This window comes from Mustela erminea, chromosome 1, assembly GCF_009829155.1.
Source record: "Mustela erminea isolate mMusErm1 chromosome 1, mMusErm1.Pri, whole genome shotgun sequence".
Taxonomy (NCBI): domain Eukaryota; kingdom Metazoa; phylum Chordata; class Mammalia; order Carnivora; family Mustelidae; genus Mustela; species Mustela erminea.
Window position 1 is genome coordinate 79,035,458 of NC_045614.1, and position 26,907 is coordinate 79,062,364.

A 26,907-nucleotide genomic window follows, 5' to 3' on the forward strand; every position below is an offset into this window, starting at 1 on the left:
TGTTAGTTATTGAGATTTTATAGAATTCGGCTACCTCCCTAAATAACCTCAATACATGAATAAAACTCGACGGTTGATTTTAACCAAGAGAAAGTATAACATTTAACTTTTAAGACCTTACCCTTCTTCCCAGTCTTTCTAAACCTCAGGCTGTAACAAAGACAAAAACAGCTCCCTGTTCAAGGGCTAGCTAACAGACTGCACATTAACAGTGGCTTCTTTTAATGATTTTCATCTGAGCGGCTTTCGTGTACTTTGTCTGTAGCAAGAAATAATAAAATCAGATATTAGCCAGGGTATAAAGTTAACTGATTTTGATGTTTCCAGCCTGAACTTATGGCACCTTGTCCTTTTTCTGCCACTTCTCCAGCCACCTTACGGTGTATAGTCTCCTCAGCATCCTCTCCCAAGGCCCTCAGAAAAACAGTAATCATTTCTCTTCCCTCTTCTGAACTGCAAAAGCTCTCCTCCTAAAGGCTGAATCATATAAAATTGCTAATATTGGACCAATTCTGATCTAGAAAAATGACAATTGTGTTATGGTTCAGCGTAGTAGTGATGGCATCTTGTGCCTTATTATAACTCTGAAATGAAAAAAATGGACTTATATTTAGAAGTAAAAGGAGTGGGGTGCCTGGGTGGCTCCATTTTTAAGTGTCTGCCCTCAGCTCAGGTCATGATTCCAGGGTCCTGGGATCAATCCCCACTTCAGGCTCCTGCTCGGTGGGAGCCCCTCTCTAGCCGTGTCTTTCTCTGTCAAATAAATAAATAAAAATCTTAAAAAGAAAGTAAAAGGAGCCTTAGATATAATCTAGCCTAGCTCATTCAGGTACAGGCCTAGCCACTGAGACTCAGAATGGCATAAGTAGTTAGAAGATCAAACATCCCCAGTTAGAGAACAGAGCCAGATTACATTTAGTTTAACTTGACTCCTATCCCAATGTTCATATCTCTATGGCATGGGTCAGAAAACGTTTTTGTAAAGGGCAAGACAGTAACTATTTTGGGATCTGTGGGCTATCTGGTGTCTAACAGTGTAGCATGAAAGTAGCCTTAGACAATATGTAAACAAATGAGTGTGGCTGTGTTCCAATAAAACTTTATTTATAAAAACAGATGGCAGGCTGGATTTGGCCCACAGGCTGTAGTTTGCCAAGCACTGCTCTATAGAATTCTTAGATCTAAAAATATCTGCAAGCAGATGGGTGAGGGATTTGTATACTGAAACTGTGTTCAAGTGTTCCTGGATGCTAATTCAGCAGAAAGATCTTACTATCCTCTGTATTTCCCTTAAAATAAGTACCTAAAGTAGCCCAAAGTTTCTGGGACCTTGGGGCTACTGCTGCCTAAGGGTTTTCCATCTGCAGCTTTACATCACTCAGGATGGGAATAGCACTGCCTTAGCTCCTTGGCTGCATCTACAAAATATACTTGTGATCTGAGGAAAGAAATATAGTAGAATGTGCTATCCATCAGGCTGGCTGACCTATGGAATTAGATACAGGCCCTCCTGGGCGGAATTTTAAAGCTTTAACAATCACGTAGCCAGACTGCTTCATGTGTTAGCTGAAGATCACTTCATTTTATCATTTGCATGTTGGGTGAACAGGGTTTGAACTGGCACTTGGGACAGGAAGATATTTTGAATACAGGCACTTTTTCTATTTCTCCTGACAGCCAAGAAACTACTTTGGCTATATCTACTTTCCATTTGAACTTGAGAAGCATGGGAGAATGTTATTAAGCAATTTCAATGTCTTTATTGGTCACACATTCTGGTTAGAAATCCAAACACAGAAGGGAAGAATTATGATCAAGTCATACAAGGAGGGAAAATCAGTATACATCAGCCATGATAGTAACTGTGATTAAAATCAACAGCCCTATAGGAAATCCCTCTGTCCAGCTGTCTGTCCATCCAACCATCTACCCAAACACCCAGACATCAAAACATCCTACTGTTTCTGAAGGCACCCTACCATTTGCTGAGGAATCCCAGTCAGGCGGCACGAGCTCCCTGCTCCCAGGGAGCTAGAGTTGTAGTGGAAGGGAGAAGCGAACGCACAGAGAGCACGATACGAAAACAAGGCAATACTTCACAAGAAAAGATTGTGAGGACCAACGCACTACTTGGAGGAACTTCTTGAAGAGTAGTAAAAATTGAAATAATCACCAGGTAGAGCTCTCAAGAGCTACTGGGGAGCCATGAGAGAGCCTGGAGCAGGCGCTTAGGCCCCTAATGAAGCTCCACGCCCTAAATGCGCTGTTTCATCTCCAGGTGCCTGGCCCGCCCACCTAGTTCTCAAAGGCTGGGGAGCTCACTGGCTAACCAAGGCTAGTCCTAAAACAGGCAGAACTTAAAACAAAAAAAAAAGAAAAAGAAAAAAGAAAATCACGTAATATGGATGCTTTCTATAAGTCAGTCAATATCAGTTTTGAATTCTGACTACTTTTATCTTATATATAGTACTTTATATCCAACATTCTAAAAAGAGAACAGCTTAGTATAGAATCAAAAGTGAACAAAGACACTCAAAAGAGCTGATGTGATAGGAATTAAACAATTAAAGACAGTATCTATAGTGTCCATATATATATATGTCTATATATATATATATATATATATAGTCCTTATATATAGTGTCCTATCTATAGTGTCCTTATAGGAGAAGAGTTAGAGATTCAAAGACCTCACAGCCAAAACGGATGTTAAATCCGGCATTATTAGCAGCAATTCTTATAGCATCATCTTCTGACCCACTGTTCGCATTCTTTATCAAGTGGCCAGTTTCTTCAAGAATGCTGGTCATATCCACTGACTATGCTTGACATGGACATCTTATGAAATAGAGCAAAATACAACAAGGTTTCGAATGGACCAAATTCTAAAATGCACCATTTGTCTCTTTCAAATGATATTTCTGCAAGAGAACTAAAAGTACAATCCCAGACCCAGAGAAACCAAAACCCAGTAAAATGAAAACTCACCTTGGATGGGAACCATCCTGTATTCTCTGGTCCATTAAGCCAACCAACCGAGAGAAAAGAGCAAATTGCTGTGGTACTTACTTGCAGGGGATGGGGTACTGCATCCACTTGGAGGAGGGTGGCCATGCAGGCCATGGAGGGGAGGCAGGGAAAGTCCTCCGATGACTGGTGGGAAGAGTAACGGGTAGGGCGCGGCTGGGTAGTGAGTCATGTGTCCATTCACTGAGGGGACAGGACATGCGTGGCTACTGGTGGTCATGTTTCGGGCCTCACACGACGGAAGGTGCTCTGGGGCGGAAGCACATCACTTCAGGTCTTGAGCCAAAGTGAGGGAGGTAAACTCAGGGCCAGTGTTGAGTCTGAGCTGTCTTCTGGGCCAAAGGGAAAACAGTTCAACATATGACCTTGCTTCTTCTCAGCATGGTTTCTCCGCCTCTCATTTTGCTGTGTTGATTACAGGAAGGATGCGTTTTTTGCTCAGCTGCTCAGTTTAAGGCTGGGAAATGCTATCACTTTAAAGGTCCAGAGCTGCTAATTCTGTCAGGAAAAAAAAATGTGTATATATGTATATGTATATATAAATTTCATGAGTCAAAAATATTTTCTTGTTTATCAAGTTAGATGAAAAAGCTCAGGTATTAATCTAGGACTCCTAACTCCCTGCTGTTCCCTTATATTCACTACTTTTATTTTCTTAAATTCTTATATTCTAGTATAGCATAAAACTAATACACAATTTCAAAGTAGCCCTGACCATCCAATATTAAATAGTCATGTCCCCCCTACTCCGGAGTAATCTTTCTTGATATTCCTTACTCAGCTTAAGCTTTCTCCATGGCAAAGAAATTTTTGTGAGAGTGTTTTTGCCTGTCTCCCCCAATTAGAATATGCTCACTAGAAGGGCAGAATTTTTCTGTTCTGTGAACCGCTGTGTTTTTAGCTCTTATAAGGGTACCAGGTAGTCCACGATAAATATTTGCTGAATGGATAAGTGTTTTTTCTTGCTTCTTCTAGAGAAAGTGATTGTTTTACGATGTTATAACCTAGGTGTTTCCAAGATGTTACATATTTTATCTGAACAAATTTGGGATTTCAACCCAACCCTTTGGAATGAGATACCCAACAAGATAAATATAATTGTAGGCAAAAACTGTATCCTAATGAAAGGATTCCCCAGTATAACAAAGTAAGAAACACAGCCAAAGATCAGTGAAATACCTGATATCTGTTTCTTATTGTCAACAGTATATATCTATCTTGTAAGAACACCATCTTTGATCCATATAACAGCTTTGTCTATCTGTTCGATCATCTACCTGTCAAATCCTAACTTACCAGTCTATGCCAGGTACTAATGTAGGCACTACAGATACACAGTATGAAATGATGCTAATGTGGTTCCTGTCATCACAGAGTGTCTAGTTTTAACAGCTCCTGGTTACGGTCACGTTGTTAGAGAGGGTTAAATTGCTCTGCCCCTACAAAGGACACGCAAGGAAGGCTCAGCACCTAAAATTCCTTGAGACTGGGAATGGAAGAAGCCTGAAATGAATTCTAGGGTGGGCTGGCTTCCCAGGCTCATTTTGGCCCCAAGGACCAATACTCAGTGAATGTCCCCAACTCTGGAAGCCCTGAATGTAAACCCACGTGACCCAAAACAAGAATCATATGGCCAGGCCAGCTCAGCGTCATTGTCAAGAGCATGATTCTTTTTTTTTTTTTTTTTTAATGGATTCCATTTCTTTTTTTTTTTTTAATTGTTTTTTTAAATAAACATATAATGTATTTTTATCCCCAGGGGAACAGGTCTGTGAATCGCTAGGTTTACACATTTCACAGCACTCATCATAGCACATACCCTCCCCAATGTCCATATCCCCACCACCCTCTCCTGACCCCCACCCCCCCGCAACCCTCAGTCTGTTTTTTGAGATTGAGTCTCTTGTGGTTTGTCTCCCTCCCAATCCCACCTTCTTTCATTTTTTCTTTTCCTACCCCCCAACCCCCCACATTGCATCTCCACTTCTTCATATCAAGGAAATCATATGATAGTTGTCTTTCTCCAATTGACTTATTTCACTAAGCATAATACCCTCTAGTTCCATCCACGTTGTCGCAAATGGCAAGATTTCATTTCTTTTGATGGCTGCATAGTATTCCATTGTGTATATATACCACATCTTCTTTATCCATTCATCTGTTGATGGACATCTAGGTTCTTTCCATAATTTGGCTATTGTGGACATTGCTGCTATAAACATTCGGGTGCACGTGCCCCTTCAGAGCACCACGTTTGTATCTTTAGCATATATACCCAATAGTGCAATTGCTGGGTCATAGGGTAGCTCTATTTTCAGTTTTTTGAGAAACCTCCACACGGTTTTCCAGAGTGGTTGCACCAGCTTGCATTCCCACCAACAGTGTAGGAGGGTTCCCCTCCAAGAGCATGATTCTAGAGCCACACCACCTAGGTTCAAATCATGGCCCCACCCCACGGACAGTTATCTTACTTCTCAATATAGCAGTTTTTATTGTGAAATGGGCATAATAATAGAATTTACTTCAGAAGGTGGTTGTGAGTCGTAAGTGAGGAAATGAGGCAACACGAAGAGAAGCCAAGTGCCCGGTACGGAGTCAACACCAAGTTAAAGTCTGCTATTCACACGTGCGTTGTCTCATCAAATGATATGCTTCTGAGAACGAGCTCGCTGGAATAGACAAGAGGTTCTGGGGTCAGGGCAGGAGGAAATCACAGCACCATCATTTGAGGAAAATATCAGGACTAAAACTTTTGTTTTAGTCCTTGGAAGGAGCAAAGATGGGATCCAGGTACAGCTGAGAACAAAGACTCATGAAAGCTCACTGATTTCTCAGTTCAAAAAGTCAGTCACTTTGATTCTGAACCCTAGAGTTTTCTAATCCGTAATAGCTTCATTTGTTTACTATGTGTCAGGCACTTTGTTTATGAGCTCTAAGCTCTAGCCCTTAGAGCCGTCCTGTAAAGCAGTTATTCTCCATATTTTCCAGGTGAGAAAACGGTCTCAGTGAGTTTAAATGACCGACCCGCAATGTCACAGAGTCAGCCTGTGGCTAAGTCAGAATCTGAACCTAGACCTGGCTGGTTCTACAGTCTCTCTGCTTTCCCCTGTACCATGCTGTACCTTTATGTCACCGAGTGCTTGAGGTGCCCTTGCTGTACTCTACAGGAAGAAGTCCACAAGCTGTTGTGATGTGAGCGGCTGTCCTCACCTCGATGACATTCTCCCCAGGGCCTTGAGTCCCTGGCCTATTAATATTACAAATGCATGTCATCCACAGTGAGACCATATGGTCCCAGGTTCCCCAGAACTCTGCTGTCCCTTACAAAGGAGACCGTATTCCCTGTTAGCTTTCGTAACAAGCTTGCCCCCCAAAGTGATGCCCCTCCCCAAATATCAATGTCCTTTTTACACTTTCAAACCACAACTTGTTTCTCTGATGAAAATAAAGTAAATGGACTATGAGAGGTGAACGTTTTCCCTGCTTTCTCCTCTAAAAAATCACACACCATCCAATATATTTAACACTTTCATTTTGTAGTTTGTAGCAAATTAATTAGAAAATAAACAATACCATTTAGTATTTGGTGCATTTCCACTCAATTTGATTTTTAAATCACACACACAAAGCCCAGCATTGTTAAAAATGGTCTTTTCTATCTCCATTAGACAAACTACCTCATTAACTGGTGGAGCTGACAGTTCAGCAAACCCACCCCCGCAGGGCACAATTCTTAGAGTTTTAAAGCTGTTTGTTTGTTTTTACCAACCAGGGACTATTTCTACTCTCAATAATCCTTCATGTCTCTTTGCTTTCAAACACAGCAGAATTTCAGCATCCTGCCTGTCTGATTGAAAAGTCTGGTATCATGCCTAGGATCTTCAAGGGGAAAAAAAAAAAAAAAAAAGAAAAGAAAAGAAGAAAAAGAAAAGAAAGACGAAAAAGAAAACTTAAACTGATAATAGGGCAAAAGGGAAATAAAAATCGGTGGGTTGGGAAAATCCTGTTATGTTGCTGGAAAATTGTTTGAACAGTCACTGGGTCTGTGTTCACATATGTGACTGATTAAGGCTATTTCTGGAATCAGAGAATTTCCTTTGTTTTAGGCTTCTCAAAAAAAAAAAAAAAAGATGGTTAGTGGTATTAGCAGTGCTTTTTTTCCCCTTCCATGCCTGATTTGAGTTTGGGCTCATTCAGGGTTCCTTTCTTTGCAACCTGAAGTGAAGCAAAGGGGAGTGGAGTAGAAGAGGGGACGGAAGTGGGGACCAAGTCAGGAGGTCTTGGATCTCCACCCAGGAGACTGCCTGGGTGTCAATTTCATCATCTGCAAAAGGGGTCAAAGGAAGAGGAACAGGTTTTAAATCAAGCTTCTTAGACAGTGCTGTCCAGAAAACAAGTATCTTATGAGATATGAAATGGAAATATGGAAAATATTTAAGAGGAAATAAAAAAGAAGGGGTTTTTACATAACTGTATGCATAGTTGGTATTGTTCTGCAATAATCTGCCTTTGTAGCGGAAGGACAGGAGGTAGTAGGAGAGGTCTACCAACTAACCACTTAGATGAACGGTGCCAGGCAGTGACAGGGATCCTGGGAACTGTTAACATCTCTGCCTGCATCTGTGAGATATTATTTTAATAAAACACAGTATATTTTCTCCAGTTTAATTTGTTCATGTTTTTGTTCCATTAAAAAGGCTTTTAAATTACATTTCAATTCATTGTCACATTTAATTTACCAGAGGTCATTTCTGTATTTATTTTAGCTTCAATTTGCATGCAAGGTTCCAAACTTATACTTCTAAATATTTAACATTTGTTTTATAAACATGATACTTACACAGGATTAGAAAATTTAAAAAGTTCCCTTTAAACCAGTGGTTCTCAAAGCACTGTCCCTAAACCAGCTGTCTCACCATCATCTGGAAACTGGTTAGAAACAGATTCTCTAGGCCTGAGAGAGTGAATCAGGGGTCTGAGGTAGCCCCAGCAACCTGTGTTCTAAGAAGCACTCTGGATGATTCTCAGGCAGCTAACATTTGAGAACCACTGCTCTAGATGTGAGGTTGGCAGATTTCTTCTGTAATGGGCAAGAAAGTAAGTAATTTAGATTGCAGGCCATGTAGTCTCTGTCACAAATACTCCATTCTGTTTTTGTACCAATTTCTTGTGAGACAAAAGCAACCACAGACAATCCATAAACTAGTGGTCATGGCTGTAATCCAATAAAATGTTATTTACAAAAATAGGCAGCCTGAACCTGGTTCATGGACCATAGCTTGCTAACCTCTGCTTTAGATTAATAAAGAAAAACAACAGCCCACTTTCCCCATCCTTCAGCTCTCCTCCCTGTAAGCAACTACTTGAAACTTTTAGTGGGGCTTTTTCCTATTACTTTGTACTTCTAGTTAATGTGCTTAACCTATTTTTTCATAATTATATAGCCTTTTTTTTTTTTTTTACTATCTGTTGGTTTCTACTATAATATGATTTAAGTCTCTTCAGTTATTGCTCACACATGCTAAATCCCCTTTTCTCTCTTATTTCCAACACAGTGTCATCACAATTTAAAAAATGAAAATCATTTACATTATATTTACCTAAATATGACTAGGTAAATATTGTTACAGCTGAGCCACAGGACATACTACATTTACAGTTCTTATAAAAAAATTTTGTTTTTCCCGGAGTTAATAACTGCTTTGTTTATATAATTGGATTATTTTCCATCTATGAATAATTCTTCCCCAACTCCCTGACAATTTTGCCAGACATGTCATATGATATAGGAGTTCCACAATTGGAGACATTCCTCCTGCCCCAGGGCTGAATGTCTGCTTTCCTAGTCTCACGCACAGATGTCAAACCAAGATTCTCTGTTATCACTTCTCTCTCTCTTTCTCTCTCTCTTTTTTTTAAAGCCCATTTCCTGGATCACATGCCTTTCTCTTTCTTGGTTTAATTATTCCTCTGGTGTTTTTTTTCCCATAAGATCTTTCCCAGAGATGGTGTGCAAGATGTAAGTTTTTTGAGATTTTGCATGCTTTAAAATATTTTTATGCTATACCCCACACTTGCTTGATAGTTTGGGTAGGTATAAAATTATGTATTGAAGTTAACTTTTTAAATTAGAGTTTTAAGTATGTTACACCACTTTTTCAAACTTTCTACATTGCTTTGGAAATTTTTAAAACTATTCTGATTTTGGATCCTTTGTGTGTGACATTTTTTTCATTTTTGCAAGCCTTTATAGTCTTTTCTTTATCCCCAATGGATCCTTTTTTCTCCTACATTGTGCTAAGCATTTGTTAGAGTTCTTCAATCTGGTAACCCATATCCTTCTGTTGGGGAAAACTTGATTTTATACTTTCTTGGTAATATCTTCCTCTCTATATATTCTTTGCTTCTGGAGATATTAGATACTGCACCTTCTGAATCGAGTCTCCATTTCTATTACATTTCTCTCATATTATAACTTTTCATCCATTTGTTCTACTCTTTGCAAGATAACCTCATCTTAATTTCTTATTACCCTTCTGAATTTCATATTTACGGTACTTTATTAACATCTAAGAGTTTTCTTGTTTTTTCATCTTTACACATTCTGGTTTTTGTCACAAACAGCTTATCTTTCTTTTAGGATATCAAGTAGTTTTTTTTTTTTTTTTTTAATGTTTTACTCTACTTTCTATATTGACTTTCTCCCCCCCAGCCCCACATTTCCATCTGTTGTTTTAATTTCTTTAATATTACATGCATTTCTCAATTGTATTTTCTGTCTACTACTAGGTCTGTCCATTTATATCTGAAAGGAGAAACTTATTGCAAGCTCTGTTTTCATAAGCAAACCTTGTCAAATGAATGAGTTTCATGAAAAATTGATCTAAGTGGGACATTTCTGTGGGAGACTCTGCAAATGTTAGATTTATGGGCTTTTTATTTGGGGCTTGAAAAGTAGAAGAGTAAGCTTCCCCAAAATATGACTATAGGGACTGGGGACATGTCACCCCAAAATATGATTTGGTATTTTGATTATTTGAGTTGTAAGCACTTAAAAAACAGTAAAAGTAGGGAGAGGCTTTTTCTTAACTCCCTTTATGCCTAAAGACCTATCCACCAAAAGGAACACAATTATAATATGATAATATAATATGATTTGGTATTTCGGTATTTTGATTATTTGAGTTGTAAGCACTTAAAAAACAGTAAAAGTAGAGAGAGGCATTTTCTTAACTCCCTTTATGCCCAAAGACCTATCCACCAAAAGGAACACAATTATAAACCCCCTCCATGGGAGTTTTATCAACCAGCCAAGATGGACTCTTATCACAGGAGAGGAAATTAGAAGTCATCTGCACACCCTGACAAACAGTGTCACAAGCTAACATACCTCTAGTCTATTCTAAGCACCCAATTAACTTTCTTAAAAATTAAGTTTAACTCTTGCCTTAGATACTGCCTACCCCACCTTCCCCTTTCCCTATCAAGATAGTATTTAATTCTGAATTTTAAACCATCTCAGGGGGTTATTCATTTTTTTTTCTGGGTCTCTCCCATACATACATGAGGTATACATGTCAATAAATTTTTGTTGTTTTTCTTTACTTGATCTTTTATTACAGTGGTCTCAGCCAAGAACTCAGAAGGGTAGAGGAAAAATCATTTTTCCTCCCCTATAGGCTCTTTGGTAAATTCACGGAGAAATTCTCTAAGAGTCTATCCAGAATGGGGAAAAAAGGAAATGCCTTTCTGAAAAGACTTCTTGTAGATGAATGGAACAGTGAGGCTCGGGCTGCCCATGCGATCCCCATTAAATACGGAGTCTTTCACTTCTTCCACCTGTGTTCAGTCTCACACTGCCTCCCTACTCTACACTTATGCGTGGTGTCCAGAATTCTAACCTCTCTAGTTTAATTGCTTCGAAGAGTAGACTTATCTTTCCTACCAGGGTTGGGTTACAGTAATCGCCAGAATGTAACAAACGGAGAAATGAATTTAACTACTCCTTGTTCAGAACTCCAAAGAATCTTCTCAGTCGCCACTTCCATCTTTCTGGATATCTGGTGCTTCTACTTTCTGGGACCATCCAAAATCCTGCGTTTGCATCTCCTTGCTTCTCCTTTGCAACTCCGTCTTCAGGCACTTAACGTTCTGCTTTCTGCACTTCGCTAATTTACTCATTACTGCCCATCTACTTTTTTGTCTTCAAGAAAAGTTGTTGCCATTTCTTGCCTGCAATTAGCACCTCTCATGTTTTTCTTAGTTTTAATGGTTTCTACATTTTACATCCCCTTGCTATCATTTTAATAAAGATTTGGGAAGGAATAGGAAAAAATGCATGTTATTAATCCATTCACTAGAAATTCACTGAATTTTCTTTTATCATACATGATATTTCATGATATTTTTTATTGAAATATAATTAAGATATAGTATCATATTAGTTTTAAGATACAATATATTGGTTTGACAATTCTATCCTCAGTGCTTACCATAGTAAGTATAGTTACCATCTGTCATCATACATTATTACAGTATTATTGACTATAATCCCTATGCTGTCCTTTTCATCCCTGTGACTTACTCATTTTATAACTTGAATTTTATTTTTATTTTATTTTATGACTTCATGCTTCTTAATCCCCTTTATCTATTTCGCCCATCTCTCTAGCTACTATCCCTCTGGCATTCACCAGTTTGTTCTATGTATTTAAGAGTCTGTCTTTTGTTTGTTTGGTCTCAATCTGAAATTGAACAAAAAAGGTGATGTTTGGACTCCTGGGTGGCTCGGTCGGTTAGCATCTGCCTTTAGCTCAGGTCATGATCCTAGGGTCCTGGGATAGAGTGCTGCATGGGGCTCTCTGCTCAGCAGGGAGTCTGCTACTCCCTCTACCCTCTCCATCCTCATGATTTCTCTCTCTCATTCTCTTTCAAATAAATAAAATCTTTTTAAAAAGTGAGGTTTGCCTTGCCATCATGGACACGCCAAAGGGTATGTGTCAAAAGCCTCCTACTATTAAATAAAATAAAGATGGTATTTGGCCTGCCTTAGCATGCACCCGTATGCATACCAGATAATTAAAAATGTCATTTCATGTATTGATGTCTTATATGTGTTTTCTAGAAGACTCCAAGTTGTAGAGAGGACATTTGATGAGAGTCTGCCTTGAGACAAGGGAGCCAAACAGTTTAACCTGGTGAGAAGTATTAATTTTATACCATGCTGCCTTCAAGTGAAAACCAAGTGACGGAACAGAAAAGACTTCCGGAGGAAATACTGTATTCATTTCCTCTCATGGAAATTTTGTGATACCATACTGATGTGGCTAACATAAAACACAAGCAGAAGTGAATGAAAGATTGATTTTTAAATTTCTCGTGGTAGAGCACAGAAAACTCTTCTGTGTTTCTTCAGCTCCTTTAGAATTTGTTGTGGGAGATATTTTTGCTTCAACAGATACTACATGCATATTGCCTCTTCTTCCAGTTTATTTTAGCTCAAACCTCCCTATTTATTTAAGGTATTGGTTCCAGGTAATGCCACTTAAAATTTTTCAAATGCATTCAGCCAAATGCCTGTTTTCAGCAAAAAATGCCAAACTCAGCACAAATTCTGTCAGTTTCTTGTGCTGCTGCTCTTGATAGAAAAGAAACATGGCTATAAAGAAGTCAGTTTTGCACGCCTGGTAGGTTTGCAGCCTTTCTTATACGGGCTGTTTTCATTGTAAATATTTCTGATAAAATTATGGTCAACTTAAGCCAATGGGTAACTTGAAACGCCTTACCACTCTTTAGTTCAGAAATTAAAGAGAAGAGAGTCATTAAGAGAGAATAATGCCATCAAAGAGTCCCTCACACCACCAAGTGAGCAGAGTGAAAGCTGAATCACTCTTCTCCTTTAGAAGGAGGTCAACCAGCATATTGAACACATATTTTTAAAAACATACACAAAATGTCCTTGCATCCTTTTTGGGCCATTTTTATGTGATTCCATCTGCTAAAGAAATACAAAGCAAAAATATGACTCAGAATATGATGAGGAAATATACATACATTGGAAAGCAGAAAACTCTAAGATTTTAATTTCATAAACTATAGGAGCAGCAATGTATAGATGAATTTTTAGGGAGTCAACACTCAACCAACGTTGTCACATACGCTAGCATTGCCAAACTCACCTCCTGAAGAACCAGCTTTCTCTTAAGGTCTTTTCACACAGATTCCAAAACATAAAAGTATAGAGTATGTATTGGAACAAACATCTGTTACTATCACGGCTTGTTTCTAAGAGAAGTGACAGCAGACAACTCCTTATATAATGGTGTCCATGCTTTGCATCATGGAATTCTGCCATAGCAAGCATGACGATTGCATTAGGATTTGGTTAAAGGGAAAATCAGCTATCTGTAGGCGGGTTAGTGGCCTATGAGGTAGCTTAGAAGATGTAGTCTGCCCAGTGGGAGTCTCTGCATTGAATGGTACCCTATTAGTCTTACTACTGATTGGCTTTGAATATCTAACACACAAAGACAGCCACAGGTAAAAGGCTGGCATAGAAATGGAAATATATACAGAAAAATAAGTTCATAGAAGCCATGAGACTGGAGAAACCAAGTGAGCAAGACATGGGAGATAGGAACACAGAACCAAAACACTGGTAGAAAAAGGGATGAATCAGGTCATAATAGCTATGACTGTGCCTCTAGTTTACCTTTAGTGTTAGGAACAGCATTCTGATTTTTTTGAGGCTCAAGTTTCACTTATTCAACCGATCTGTATTTTTCCTTCTCTTCTATGAAACAAACTCCCAAATTGTATTGCAAGAACTTAGCTCCCAGAAGAACCTTACCATCCCAGTACTTAACTCTCTCTCTTTTGGAAGGATAAAGTGTCCAGTCTTCAGATGACTAGGATAATGACCACTGATTTAATGTCAATCTACTTGTTAGGGATTAAGACTGACATAATGTTGTCAAGTAGGATTTGTAAGTATCCACTCACAAATGACATGGTGCTGGAAAATCACTAAGGAAAGAGACACATTTAAAGTCTCTGGAATCTTGCAGTTTGTAATAATATGGGTATCATAAAAACATATAGAGTATACTTTGCTACCAACAGGCTCAGTATGTTTGCATATCTGTTGATATTTGAAAATAAATTCATCATTTTTTTAATAAAAGGAGAATTCATATAATAGAAGTTAAAGTCTTCAAAGTAGTGAATTTAAAAAACCTGTGTTTAGTATTCAATAATATTTAAGTATTACAACATGGTTATAGATTTTGGGGGGTTTACCTACTCCAGAAAGTAAGGTTGAATTGAAAAAATATCTCTAACAAATTTATACAGTTGCCTTTACCACGTCAAAACAACAAGAGCAAGAATTTTCCAGGCACATTTGGGTTATCTAGATAGGTCACATTAATGAAATGGTCACACAGTTTTCATCTTAATAAATTGGGGTTGTCAGAGCTGCTGCAGAACATCTGGGCACTGTACCCATGCCCACCGTAGGTCCACTCAGGTTCTGACACAATGCTGGTTTCTTTACTCACATGGACCGGGTTAAAGACATTTTAGGTGCTTCTTGTGATGACAAGCAATGTTTCAAATTACTGTTGCTGCCCAGTATCCTATGGCCTTTGGGAGGTAAGCCCTCATTCTCATCAGGTTCTCAGCTGGGACAGGAGTTTTGGACTTGATCAAATTCCCCTACTCCCCAGTACCTTCTGGCTAAGGTGAAGATATTCTACCAATCTCCCTCTAGCTGCTTCTTCTCAAGAGCCAGATCTTATCCCTATGTCTCTAGGTTTTGTGTCTATGTCAATCTGGAATTATCACCACACAGCCCTGATCTGCCTCTGCCTGCAGTCCACACTTAATTCATATCACGCCTTCTTGGAGAGGGATCAGTGTTCATTTTGGACATGGTGTGCCATACTGTTAGCATCTTTGAAAATAAGCTTTATGGCCAGACCTGTTATCACTGTCCAGGTTTTCTCGTTTCCCACATTCTTTGCATTCTGTGTTACACGTACCTGCTGTGGTCCAAGACATCACAGCTATGTTCAATGGAATAGAGCTTTCAGTTGATTAAAAAAATAAAAATGGATTGGAAATATGCCTGTCTCTGATCCCCTCAGCTTCCAGTGGGCGGTGAGGTCCCGACAGTGGGAGAAGTGGAATAAACCTAGAGTCCATGTGTTTTTCACGCGTTAGAGAATCCTTTACACAACCATGGGCCATGCAACTATGTAGCATCATGTGGAAAAAGTTTAAGAAACACTTTAGAATTATGATACTACAAAGAGAAGGTCACACCAAATAAGCAAAGACTTTTTATTTTCCATGTATAGAAGAATGCCTAATTTCTTTAAATTAGGGTTGACTAGGCTCTAAATCTTTCTACTACATGATATTGGGAGGATTCAGTCTGTTGTTAAGATTTTCTCTCCCTTCCAGAGTTATAAAAAGGACCTGGGGTCTCATGCAACCAAAACATTCACAGTGGACTACAAGAAAAAAGACAGATAATGACACATGTTAGAATGTGTAGAATTTGAACCCTTCAGAATTGCTGGTGAGAATATTAAAATGGTGTGGATGCTTGGGAAAACAGTTTAACAGTTCCAGAAAGATGGATAAATGGATGGATGGAAGGAAAGAAGGAATAAAGTTACACAGAGCTACCATATGACCTAGGAATTCCACCACTGAGTATATAAGGAAAGGGAAAACATACCCAAGCAAAAACTTATACATGAATATTCACAGCAGCATTATTTGTAATAGCCAAAAAGTAGAAAAAGCCCAAGTGACCACAAATTGATGAGTGGGTAAGCAATATGTGATTTATCTGTACAATGGAATATTATTTAGTTATTAAGAGGAATTAAGTACTGACAGTGCCACAACATACATGAGCCCTGAAGACATTATGCTAAGGGAAAGAGGCCACAGAAACCTTAAAAGGCCTTAGATCTGAAGGCTACATATGATAGGATTCTTTTTATATGAAATTTCCAGAATTTACAAATCCCTAGACAGAAATTTGGGAGAAGGAGGAGAGTGACTCTTAATGGGAATAAGGTTTCCTTTTCGGGTGATGAAAGTACACTGAAAATAAGTAAGGATGACAGTGGCCTAATTTTGTGAATATACTAAGAACCGCTGACTATACAACTTAAAAGGATGAATTTATGTTATGCAAATTATACCTTGATAATTACAAGAGAGAAGGAGGTCCACCAACCAACCAGCCAACCAAGTAAGCAACCAACGGGGGACAGACTCAGTCCACACAGCTTCTACTGATATATTTCCAAAATCTGAGCCCAAATTAGCCTGTACATGTGGCTTTATTGGCCTTGGTGTCCTGGGTGCAGGGTCCAGTTTTTCCAGGGCATCACACAGCCATTTTCCCTGGAAAAGCCCTCATCTGCAGGGACTCTGCTAGGATCAGGCCTGGATCCTCACTATGCACGGGCCTCATGGACTCCTGCTCTCTACTCACCTTTAAGGAACATCTATTCACCTTCTCTCCCTCCTTACCTCTTCTGCATTTTCTTACATTCATAATTATTATTTTTTTTTAATATTCTTACCTACTTTTATTCTCCCTGGAAGGGATTCTGCCAACAAACCTGCATTTGTTCCTTAAAACACAGTCAACATTTCGAAAAAAATAAAAAAATGAAAACTAGCCCTACAAAAAGGTATTCCTGAAAGTATGTTCTAAGGAAAGTGGAAAGGCAAAAGGATGCAAGGCATGATGAAAGTTACATTTTTGAGCTAGGGCAGACCATGAAGAAAGTGTGGAGGAGCAGAAACGCTATTGACTTACAGTTCTGCATTAATCTGAATAGGGTACCATCTCAATCCATTCAGGATGCCCTAACAAAATACCACAGACTGGGTGGCTCATAAACCACAGACACTTACTTCTCACAGTTCTACAGACTGGAAGTCTAAGATCAAGGCACCAGGGTAGTCCTGCTCTGGTGAGAGCCCCCATGGTGGGCACATTCTCACTGTGTGCTCACATGTGGAAGGGGCAAGCTAGCCCTCTGGGTTCTCTTTCATAAGATCACTATTCCCAATCAGAAGGGCTCCACCATCATGACTTAATCATCCACTAAAGGCTTCAGTCTCTAACACCATTACCCTGAGGGTTATGATTTCGACATATGAATTTGCAGGACATTGAATCATTCAGACCACAGAAGACACATTAGCCTTCTGTGGTAGCTAAGCCAGCTCAGGTAGATTGAATAATGGTGCTCAAAGGTGTCCATGTCCCAATTTCTGAAACCCAGGAAATGTTCTCTTATGTGGCCAAAAGAACTTTGCAGATGTGATTAAAATTAAGGATCCTGAAATGGGGAGATTATTCTGGATTCTCTGCGTTCCTCCAATATAATCAGAGGTCCTTACAAGATGAAGACAAAGGGAGGTGTGATTACAGAAGGGGTAGTATGATGACAGAAGCAGAATTTGGAGTGATATGCTTTGAAGGTAAAGGGGCTAAAAGCCAAGGAATATACTCAGCCCCTGGAAGTTGATAAAGGCAAAGAAACACATTCTCTCCTCAGAGCCAGGAGGAACTAACCCAGCTGACATTTTGACTTTATCCCAGTGAAACTGATTGTGGACTTCTGACCACCAGAGCTGAAAGGCTAACTTTGTGTGGTTTTAAAACCACTAAGTCTGTGGTTATTTTTTATAGTAGCAATAGGAAATGAATATATCAGTCCACTCTTAGCCTTCAAGGACCTACTCAAGGACACAAACCACAAACACTGACATAATACTTATCCTGAAACCAGTAGCCAGTTTTGCCAAAATATAATCTCCCACCCCATCCCATCCCCCCAACCCAGGGAAAAACCCAATATGTGGTGTTGGTCGGGGAGAAAACCGTAAGATTTTATTTATTTATTTGAGAGAGAAGGAGAGTGAGAGAGACCATGAGAGGGGAGGTCCGAGGGAGAAGCAGACTCCCCATAGAGCTGGGAGTCTGATACAGGACTCGATCACAGGACTCTGGGATCAAGACCTGAGCCGAAGGCAGTTGCTTACCCAACTGAGCCACCCAGGTGCCCAGTCAGGGAGAAAATCTTGAAGATGCTCACCACTGGCTTCTAAAACTTCCTAAGACATTAAAGCAGAGGTGAAGCCAAGTGATGTTAGTTCTAAAGAAGACACAGGCTCGAAAAGAAGCCAAGGGTCAGAGTGGTACCAAGAGAAGAGGCAAGAGTGTGCTCTCTTTGTGGCAACATACAACCATTCCTGAACAAGTGTATAAAATGTTTATTTAACTATTTTTGCCTTTTTGCTATGTCATGTGAAAACTGTACAAGGGTTTTTTGTTTTGTTTTGTTTTTTTAATCAGCAGCCTTTGAGCCTCCCTGAAAATTGCCAGGTTGTTCTATTTCTGTGAAAAATGCCAATGGAATTTTGATAGGTGTTGCATCCAATCTGTAGACTGCTTTAGGTAGTACGGACTTTCAACAATAGGAATTCTTTCAGCCCACGAACATGGAATAGCTTTCCATTTATTTGTGTCTTCAGAAATCATATTTTTAAAACAATTCCAAGGATAAAGAGTGGCCACCTTTTTAAACTATTGTTTGCTTCAAATTGAAAAGAAGAAGAATTTCAAAGAAATGAGGATCATTAGTAGCACTATTAAAATATGTCTATCACTTCTTTAAGGATCATCTTTGAAAGCCAATAGCACTCATTTGAATAGACAGCAGAGTTTATAAGGAACTGTAACATAGTAAGATCAGAATTCAAGCCTTTGGATTATTATATAAGAACACCTTAGAATGATTAACATTTTAATAATCACAGCATTCTGGTAACTGAAGCATGGGTTGGTTGAATGTATGGTATAAAGTGATGGTATGATCTTCCAGGTGGTATTATGGAAGCACATTCCCCAGAATAAGAGTAGGAGAAGAGAAATCTGTAAGAAAATATAGCAGTATTATCTTAACAGTTGGACTAGTAATGCATGCACTGTAATGTTTCTTAGTTGTTTATGTGTTGAGCAGGAAATCATGTTCAAAGCATTTAGCTTCAGTTGTGCAAATATCATATTATGGGATAAAATGACATTGATCAACTGTTACATTCTTTCAAAGTCAAAATACTCACATTTTGGAAAAGTTATTAATTCAGAATGTGTCAAATTACAGACATTCTGGATAAACAGTCATCTGCTGTATTTGCTCTGGCATGTTTGATTTAAATTGGTGGGCACATTGCTTTGTCAATTCACACCTTACAAATAAAGCGGTGCATCTCATTCTAGGAATCATGTGATTACAAAGCTCCTGTTAGAGGCAAAGGATGAAGTCTCAGCTTCATTGAATCTCACTTTCCCGATTTATAAAATGGAAATGATAGCAGTAGTTCACAATTTTGTGACAAAGAACAAAGGAGTTAATGTACATAAAATGCTCAGAACTGTGCCTGGCACCTAGGAAGCCCTGGTTAGTTTTTTTTTTAACATTGTTGAGTCCTTAAAAATGGCTTGATACCTTTAAAATAAATATAAATAAAAATGGTTTTGATACCTTGATGAAGCCATTGATGCTCACAGGTAGCCAGAAAAAAAACTCCATATTTATTTTTAGCAAATTATCTATCATTTCCTGTATTTTTCATCCATTCCTCTACTTAGATCACATGCATGCTTAAAGACATATGCATACACCCAGATATTCTCTTTTAGAAGTCAAATTTTTTGACTTAAAAATCAATTTAGGAAATTTCTTAAGGAAATGACAAAATGTATGCAAACGGTCATATTTCCTACTGACTGTGGTTTTACAAGCTCCTGACACCATTTCCAGCCAGACTGGCTCCAAGATTTCTGCTCTCCAGCTAGTCAGGAGGTGAACTCGAAGGCCTGCCACATTCTTAACTATTGTGTCACTCTTCCTTTACCCCATTCTCGTGAACACTCAGCCTCTTCTCTACTCCTTCAACTCTATTTTCAGGAGGAAAAAAAAAGAAAAATCAGCCTAAAAATTCTTCTGGGCCAAAACACCGCCTTGGGCATCCTATGCTGAGAGGGACTCGAAAACTCTGGCTGAAGCATTTTTTTTTAATCTGTTGTAGGGATGGCAGCCTTTCCATTTAGATTCTGCACATATTTTTATAACTGTTTAATTTAATTCTCTCTTGTGTATAAGCACTTAAAAATCAAAATAAAAAATTAAGTGAGCACTCCAAACACTTTTTTTTTTTCCCTCCAGTTGGTATAAGAAACTGTGATTGGAGTCACTTAAAATGAAGGGAAATTAATAGTGAGAAAGCTCTCACTGGTGATGTGAATGAATGGCCACATTTCCGTGACATTTTACTGCATCCACTCAAACAGATGGGATTCCAGAGCTAACTGGCCTCTGTTGAGATGAATGAGATTCCACAACTATTAGCACATTGGCATAGAAATGGGCCGGATTCAGTTGCAGAGGCATTCTTACAGAAACAAAGAGGATCACAAAGCTATCCTGTCTCCAGTGCCCATCAATGCAGACCCATTCGTTACTGAATCCCATTCATTCCGGTTAAAGCTACATGCAAGATCAGATGACACTCTTAAGGCACTGGATTGAAATCCTAAGGATCTGATCAGCTATTAACTACCACTGGTGCTGATGTGGCTAGTTTGGCTACAGAAGACCCAACAGCACTCTCACAAGTGGTGAGGCAAGTCAAAAGAAAGGCCATGCAGAAAAAAATCAAACAGGCAGAGAAAAAGCAGACTCACTGATAAGCAAATGGAGGATGGCCTCTTGTGTTGGCAAAGGTCATCCAAGACATTGAAATTCAATGAAGGGGGTTTTAGGTTAAGGAAAACAGGCAAGCACCAGGGAATCTATCATGTAAAAAGGCTGGGGACCAATGCCCCCTTGTCTATAGAAAGGAGCCAGCATGGGGTATGCTTTGCAGATGGACTGGGGCAGAGCATGGGCTGCAGAGCACATCTGGCACACAGGTGTATGGTCTTGTGTTCCTAAACCCAGACATCAACAGTCATGTGCAGAGAGTCCTATTGCTATTTTGGGTGGAAACAAGAGGAATTATAGCTCAGAGATCACAATGCTTTAAAAAAAAAAAAAAAAGCCACAATGTATGGGTCCCTGCCAAAACATTCTTTCTCTAGCAGATTATATTTTTAATCTACCTACTTAATTAACTAGCTCCTCAGTGGATCAAATTATATTAGTGAGTTAGAGTAATATTGCCACTGGAGCAGCCATTTAATTCTGGCAACTCTAAAGCAAATTATTTCATAAATGGGTAGTTTATTCAATTCAGTTCAGTTCCAATTCAATTCTGAGCCCCTTTCTTGACCAAAGCATGGAGCTAGACCTGTAGGGGAACAGAGCGAGAGAGGAGAGGTCTCTGCCCACCATCTAAGGAGGGAATGCTGACTGCCACATGAATTACAGTGACGTACTGCAAATAAAGCATATGTGTGCTAGGGGTGTGGAGGGAGGGTAGAGCGGCCCAGAGAAAGGAAGGCTTATTTTCATGTTCAGGAAAGCAGAAAAGACCTGATGGAACGGACAGCATAGAAGATGAATATGGAAAGACACAAGAAGGGTTTCAGCAGGTAGAGATTAGGGAAAACAGATCTATTCGGGGAGTAACATTAGCCCAGGTTAGGCAGAATATAAACCATGTAGAGGCAAGAGAGTGGTATCAATCTAAACCAAAAGATGCCCATGAGAATGGATGAGAGGGGGACGGACATGAGAGTAGGATCATTTAACAAGTGGTTGAATGAACTGGGTGAGTTTCGTGAACGCTTCACCCTACACTGGATGCTGGGACACAAAGCCAAAAAACATACCCATGCCACACCCTCTACTCCCAAGGTAGCTCACATCTTGGTGGGGAACAAGGCAACCTTTTTATTGCATGCTTTGGTGGAAGTATGTGTCTAATATTACGGAAGTGCAGAAGGTGAATACCTAAAGCCAACCAAAGGCCGGTGGGAGAAGGGCGACAGCTGAACCGGAAGAAGGGCCTTCTACACAGAGAAAATGCAGGGAATCGGCCAGGGAAGAGTGCCAGATCAGACTGGCAAGGAAGGGACTAGATGGAGAAAGACCCCGAATGCACTGTTATGAAGAATGGGTCTGTCCTGCTGATGGTAATGGCCAGTGAATCATTTATTAGCGGGTTGAAAGTAGGAGAGCAATGTTTATCAGATTTGTGTTTTACAAAGCCAACTTTGGCAGCTGGGTGGAGACTGTGCTCATGGCAAAGGCTGGGGGCTGGAAAATGAGACAAGAGACTATTGCAATGGTCCCACTGAGAGAGCCTGAGACTTTGGTCCATGGCTGTGATTAATTCCAAGGATATTAATAAGGTAGCATGGGTAGAATATGACATGGATTGGACACATGACATTATAGGGGAGCAAAGAATCAAGGATCTCTCCGGAATTTTGGTTTTAGAAACTAAACAAATGATGGTGCCTTTCATCAGGACAGGGAACAGAGAAGGAACAACAAGTTTCAAGGAAGAACGAATGCAGTTCTGGATGAAGTAATTTCAAGGGCCTGTGGGGCATGCTAGCAGACATGCTCATTAGCACAAACTGATGTTGAAACAAGTCAAAATGTAGAAGGAAAAAAAATCAAGGTATCTCTAATTGTGTACCCCAACATAGCTGGCTCTTTGAAAATCAGTCTGATTACAGAAGAGAGTAATTTAGAATGAACATGATAAAAGCAAAAAACATAAAAAGATAAAGCCTCAAATTGAAAAGAATTTCATGTTGTTTGGGTTCTTTGCATTCTTTTAGCTATCTCTGCAGACAAAATGGTCTTCAGAAGGCTCAGGAAATGTCAACAGGTTCCGAGCTCTAATTTGCCGAGTTCTTGATGTAACAGCAAACTCTTAGTGAGTAGCTGCTCTGTACAATACCGGGTAGAGTGAGGAATACCAAAACAGACATGGCCTTGCCATTCAGAGCAGGATATCACCCCTGTGGACGCTCAGACATGGAAGTGAGTGGCCACAACACTCAATAAATCCTGCTGGGAGATAAGGAATGAAAAAAGTACTTCTGGAGTTTAGGGCAGGGTGGGCAGGAGACAGAGTCAAAGGAACAGTGGGTGACAATACAAAGCAAGTCCTTATTCCATTTTTGGTATTTTTTCCACCATAGATTTCTTGCATTAATTAAAAACATTTTTTTCATTAAAATATTAGCTTGATGGCTGAATTTTTTCACATGCTCTTAAATTATGTGGCTAAGGTGAATGCTCTAGAAACTTGGATCATCCCAATCTTGGCTCAGGAAAAGTTTCAGATTTTAGATGAGGCAGACAAACAACTAGGATTCATTGTGGCCAAACTGTGACTTGCCACTCCTAAATTACTTGAGCGTCTGAATTATTCTTTACTTTTCTCTAGCGTAGACCAGCTTCCTCAAAACAATTTAACCAATAGCAGTGATTAGCTACTTTCCTTTGGGGCAAATCCTCTAGAGTGAATTAGTAGGAGACAGATGATACTGTTAATTAGCTCAGATTTTGCATTTTTTGTTTGCATTTTGGGTCATTTCCAACTTAACATAAGTATATATTTTGATTTCCATTAAGACTATTCTCTCCTCCCGTAGCCCAACAGGTCTATGCATTTTAGAGTCCAACAAAAATATTTCAAACATCAAAAGAAAATCGGAGTTTGCAGACTCCTCCATGACACCCTAAGCTCCCCGGGGAGAGGAGTTCTTTCCAGAAGGTTCTCTGCTATATCCTCAGTGCCTAGGACTGTCCACATCACAGTGAATACTTAATATACACTCACCTGAGTGTTATAAGATAGGAGATTCTTTGGAACCACAGTAGTAGCCACTTACCAAAACAAGTTAGAAGACATTCACATTGTTTAATTATAGCCATATATTCTTATTACTGTTGGATATCGACCCAGTGCCCACAAAAATTCAAGGCATGACTTTTCCAACCCAACTTCACTGAACTGGCAGCTTCTGATCAGTCTTCAGTAACAGCAGAGGTTACACAAATCGATTTGAGTCAGGGTACTTTATACCAATTCTCCACAAAGAAATTACCTCTGAATGTTCTTAGTAGTGAATGAAATCTTGAGCCACATTTTGGTGGTTCATTAGCGACACTTTGATGACTAATGTTATTTGGAAATGTCTCATTAAGAGTCTGGGAATGATCAGCACCACACAAAACAAGTCTCTGTTTGTGCCTGCGTGTATAATTGCCGTACACATGTCCTGGTAAAGGCGAATTCAGGATCCCTCTCCTCCTCCTCGCACACGCAGACATATGTACGTATGTGCACATGCCTTGTGTCCATTATTTGAATGGCTTGGATTATAAATGTTAGGCAAGTAGTGAAGAATTCCATGAAAGTAGTAATGAATGACACCCAGGAACAGATTCAAAATTCTGTGTACTTCTGCCCTGGGAAATTTTACTCCTTCTCTCTCCTCAAATGGTTGGTCACGGTTCCATTCAAAATTGTGTGTGGAAAAAGCTCCTGTCTACTACTGGAGCTTACGTATTTTTAGAAGCTTTGGCTATTCTTGGGACGTGTCATCCACCTAGTAGCCCCACCTGACCTTATTTAGTTTATGAATTCTGATGAGCACATAGGTCAAAGTGTTACTGCTCTAAGTAGCATTTTAAGTGATATTAATATATTCCCATAAAAAGTTAGCTGCCAAGACCCATAACTGTAGACTTCAGAGTATAGAGACGATGTAGAATCTTGTACTATTACATGTAGTTTTACTGTTCCAGGCTGGTAGGTATTTCTCTCTTTCTCTCTCTTGTGCACGTGTGCGTGCGTGTGTGTGTGTGTGTGTGTGTAAATAGGAGTGTGGAGTTACATATTTGTTTCCTTCCTCAGGTACAGTGTTTAATTCTATCCAATAAATTACAGTTTAGTTCTTCTCACTTTTAGCTCCATATAAATCAAAGACAGAGTCAATGATTATTTTCCCCTCAGTCACTTTATTCTTGTAATGAAATAAAATCTCTTTGGACCTAGGAGGAACAAAAGGTACCAGATACAAATCGACTTTAAAATATAGTATTTTATACCAACGTAGAAATATGCTAACCAGGTTTGCTGTTTAAAAAGGCAAGATCTTTATCCGAAAATATTTTATCCTAAAATAAAAAGATAAGTGAGTTGAAAGCAAAAACGATTTGAAATCAGAGGGAAAACCAGTTCTATAGACATCCACGTCTAGAGAGTATTTAAACTCTTTCACTTTATAAACTTCAACGGGGGATGTGATTTCTGGTGTTCTGGCTTATAGAATCACTTGGGAATGAATAATTCATAGGCTTTTTACCAAGTCTCAAGTGTAAATCAGTCAAATATAGCAACATGATATTCATGCTGAATTTTTAAGTACTTAAAACATTTAGATGGAAACTTTCTTTAAGACAGCGGGAGGAAGAATGTCATTTTCCCTCTGCTCACGTTGCCCGGGCATATTTGCATTATGTACTTTAAAATATCTATACAAGAGGATTTAATTAAACAATAAACCAGTTACAGTGGCAGAAGTGAAGAAAAGAAAAGCAACAAAAAACTTTCTCTGTTATGTTTTCTTTATTAACATACTGATGTGAAACAGAAAAAGCAATCTAATAACAAACATTCCTTTGAGACATGTTCTGGGAGCAAAAGGACATCCACTTATTGTTCTGCCCATCCGATTGGTCCATATATGGCAATAAAGGTACAATAGACGGAAACAGGAAACAGACTGGCACATCTGTAGTATCTTATTAGCAGCTAATGGATATCTGAGAAGAACACGCATATAATGCGGAATCGTCGGGACCAATCTCCTAAGCAATCACTCTTAATTAGTGGGTTCTGTTTATAGATTCAACTTAGTGTACCCTTATGTATCAAAGAGATGGAGGCAGCTGGAGAAAAAGAAATGAAGCTCTTAAAAGAAAAGTACTACAAGATGTTGGAGGATTTCTCTTTGATGAAGTGAAACTTAATTTCTTGCCTTTCCCTGCCTGGCATAAAAGGGGCTTTCTCCTCTGCGAAGGGTTAAAGAAAGGGTGGGGGGAAAAATGTCCAAAGTTGCCTATGTGTTAAAGTTTTGCTTCTTATTTGCCTTAGGAGAATGTAAAAAAAGTGAGTGAAAACAAAATAATCATGCAGGACAAAATGCTCCCTCAAACTGTAACTGTGAACATTTCCAGGAGGGTTCAACCACCCCCCCCCCCAGCCAAATCAACATTTCTGAGATGCAGCACCTGCGTTTTGTGTCTGCCAAATTGGAAGCCATGGGGCAAAATGGGTGATATGACCAGCTGTATCTCCATAAAAGAGAAAACACAAAATGTTTTTTCCCGGCCAACCTATTCAAAAGAGATCTGAGTATGTACACAGAGCCTGTGAGCCAATCGCCCACTGTCGGCAAATGGGAAAATATGTAGATCAGTGCCCTACCCAACACATACCAGTGTACCCGCCTTTAAAAAAAAAAAAAAAAAGGACGGAAATTCCTTCTGGGTAGTGGATGTTCTCTTTGTACATTGCTTGTTCCCACGTAAACAGCTGTAGAGGCATCTATCTTAGATAGTGCCGCCACCAGGGTCCTGTCTCTTGTGTTAGTCTTAAACCACTAGAAGGCTTGAGTCTTTAAGCATTTCTCATTATTTTTGTAACATACAATTCTGTTCGCATGAAAGTCAGAGAAGTTCTTTCCTGCTCTTGTGGAATTCTGTTTAAAAAGATCATTTTGAATGTACAAGCAGTGCACTAATGTACAATCTGTGAGTGTTTTATCCAATGGTTATACTCTGTGCTTGTGTAAGGAAACAGCGC

At 39.3% G+C, this 26,907-nt stretch overlaps 1 protein-coding gene across 1 annotated transcript in view; it reads right to left on the bottom strand.

Annotated features, from left to right (window-relative positions):
• RARB (retinoic acid receptor beta) overlaps positions 1-26,907 on the bottom strand; it is a 725,834-nt gene that overhangs the window by 372,969 nt on the left and 325,958 nt on the right. Inside the window, exon 5 of the mRNA XM_032327731.1 lies at positions 3,070-3,525. Within this exon, the coding sequence (XP_032183622.1) occupies positions 3,070-3,247 (178 nt within the window). The 5' untranslated portion in view covers positions 3,248-3,525. The remainder of the gene's footprint in view (positions 1-3,069; positions 3,526-26,907) is intronic.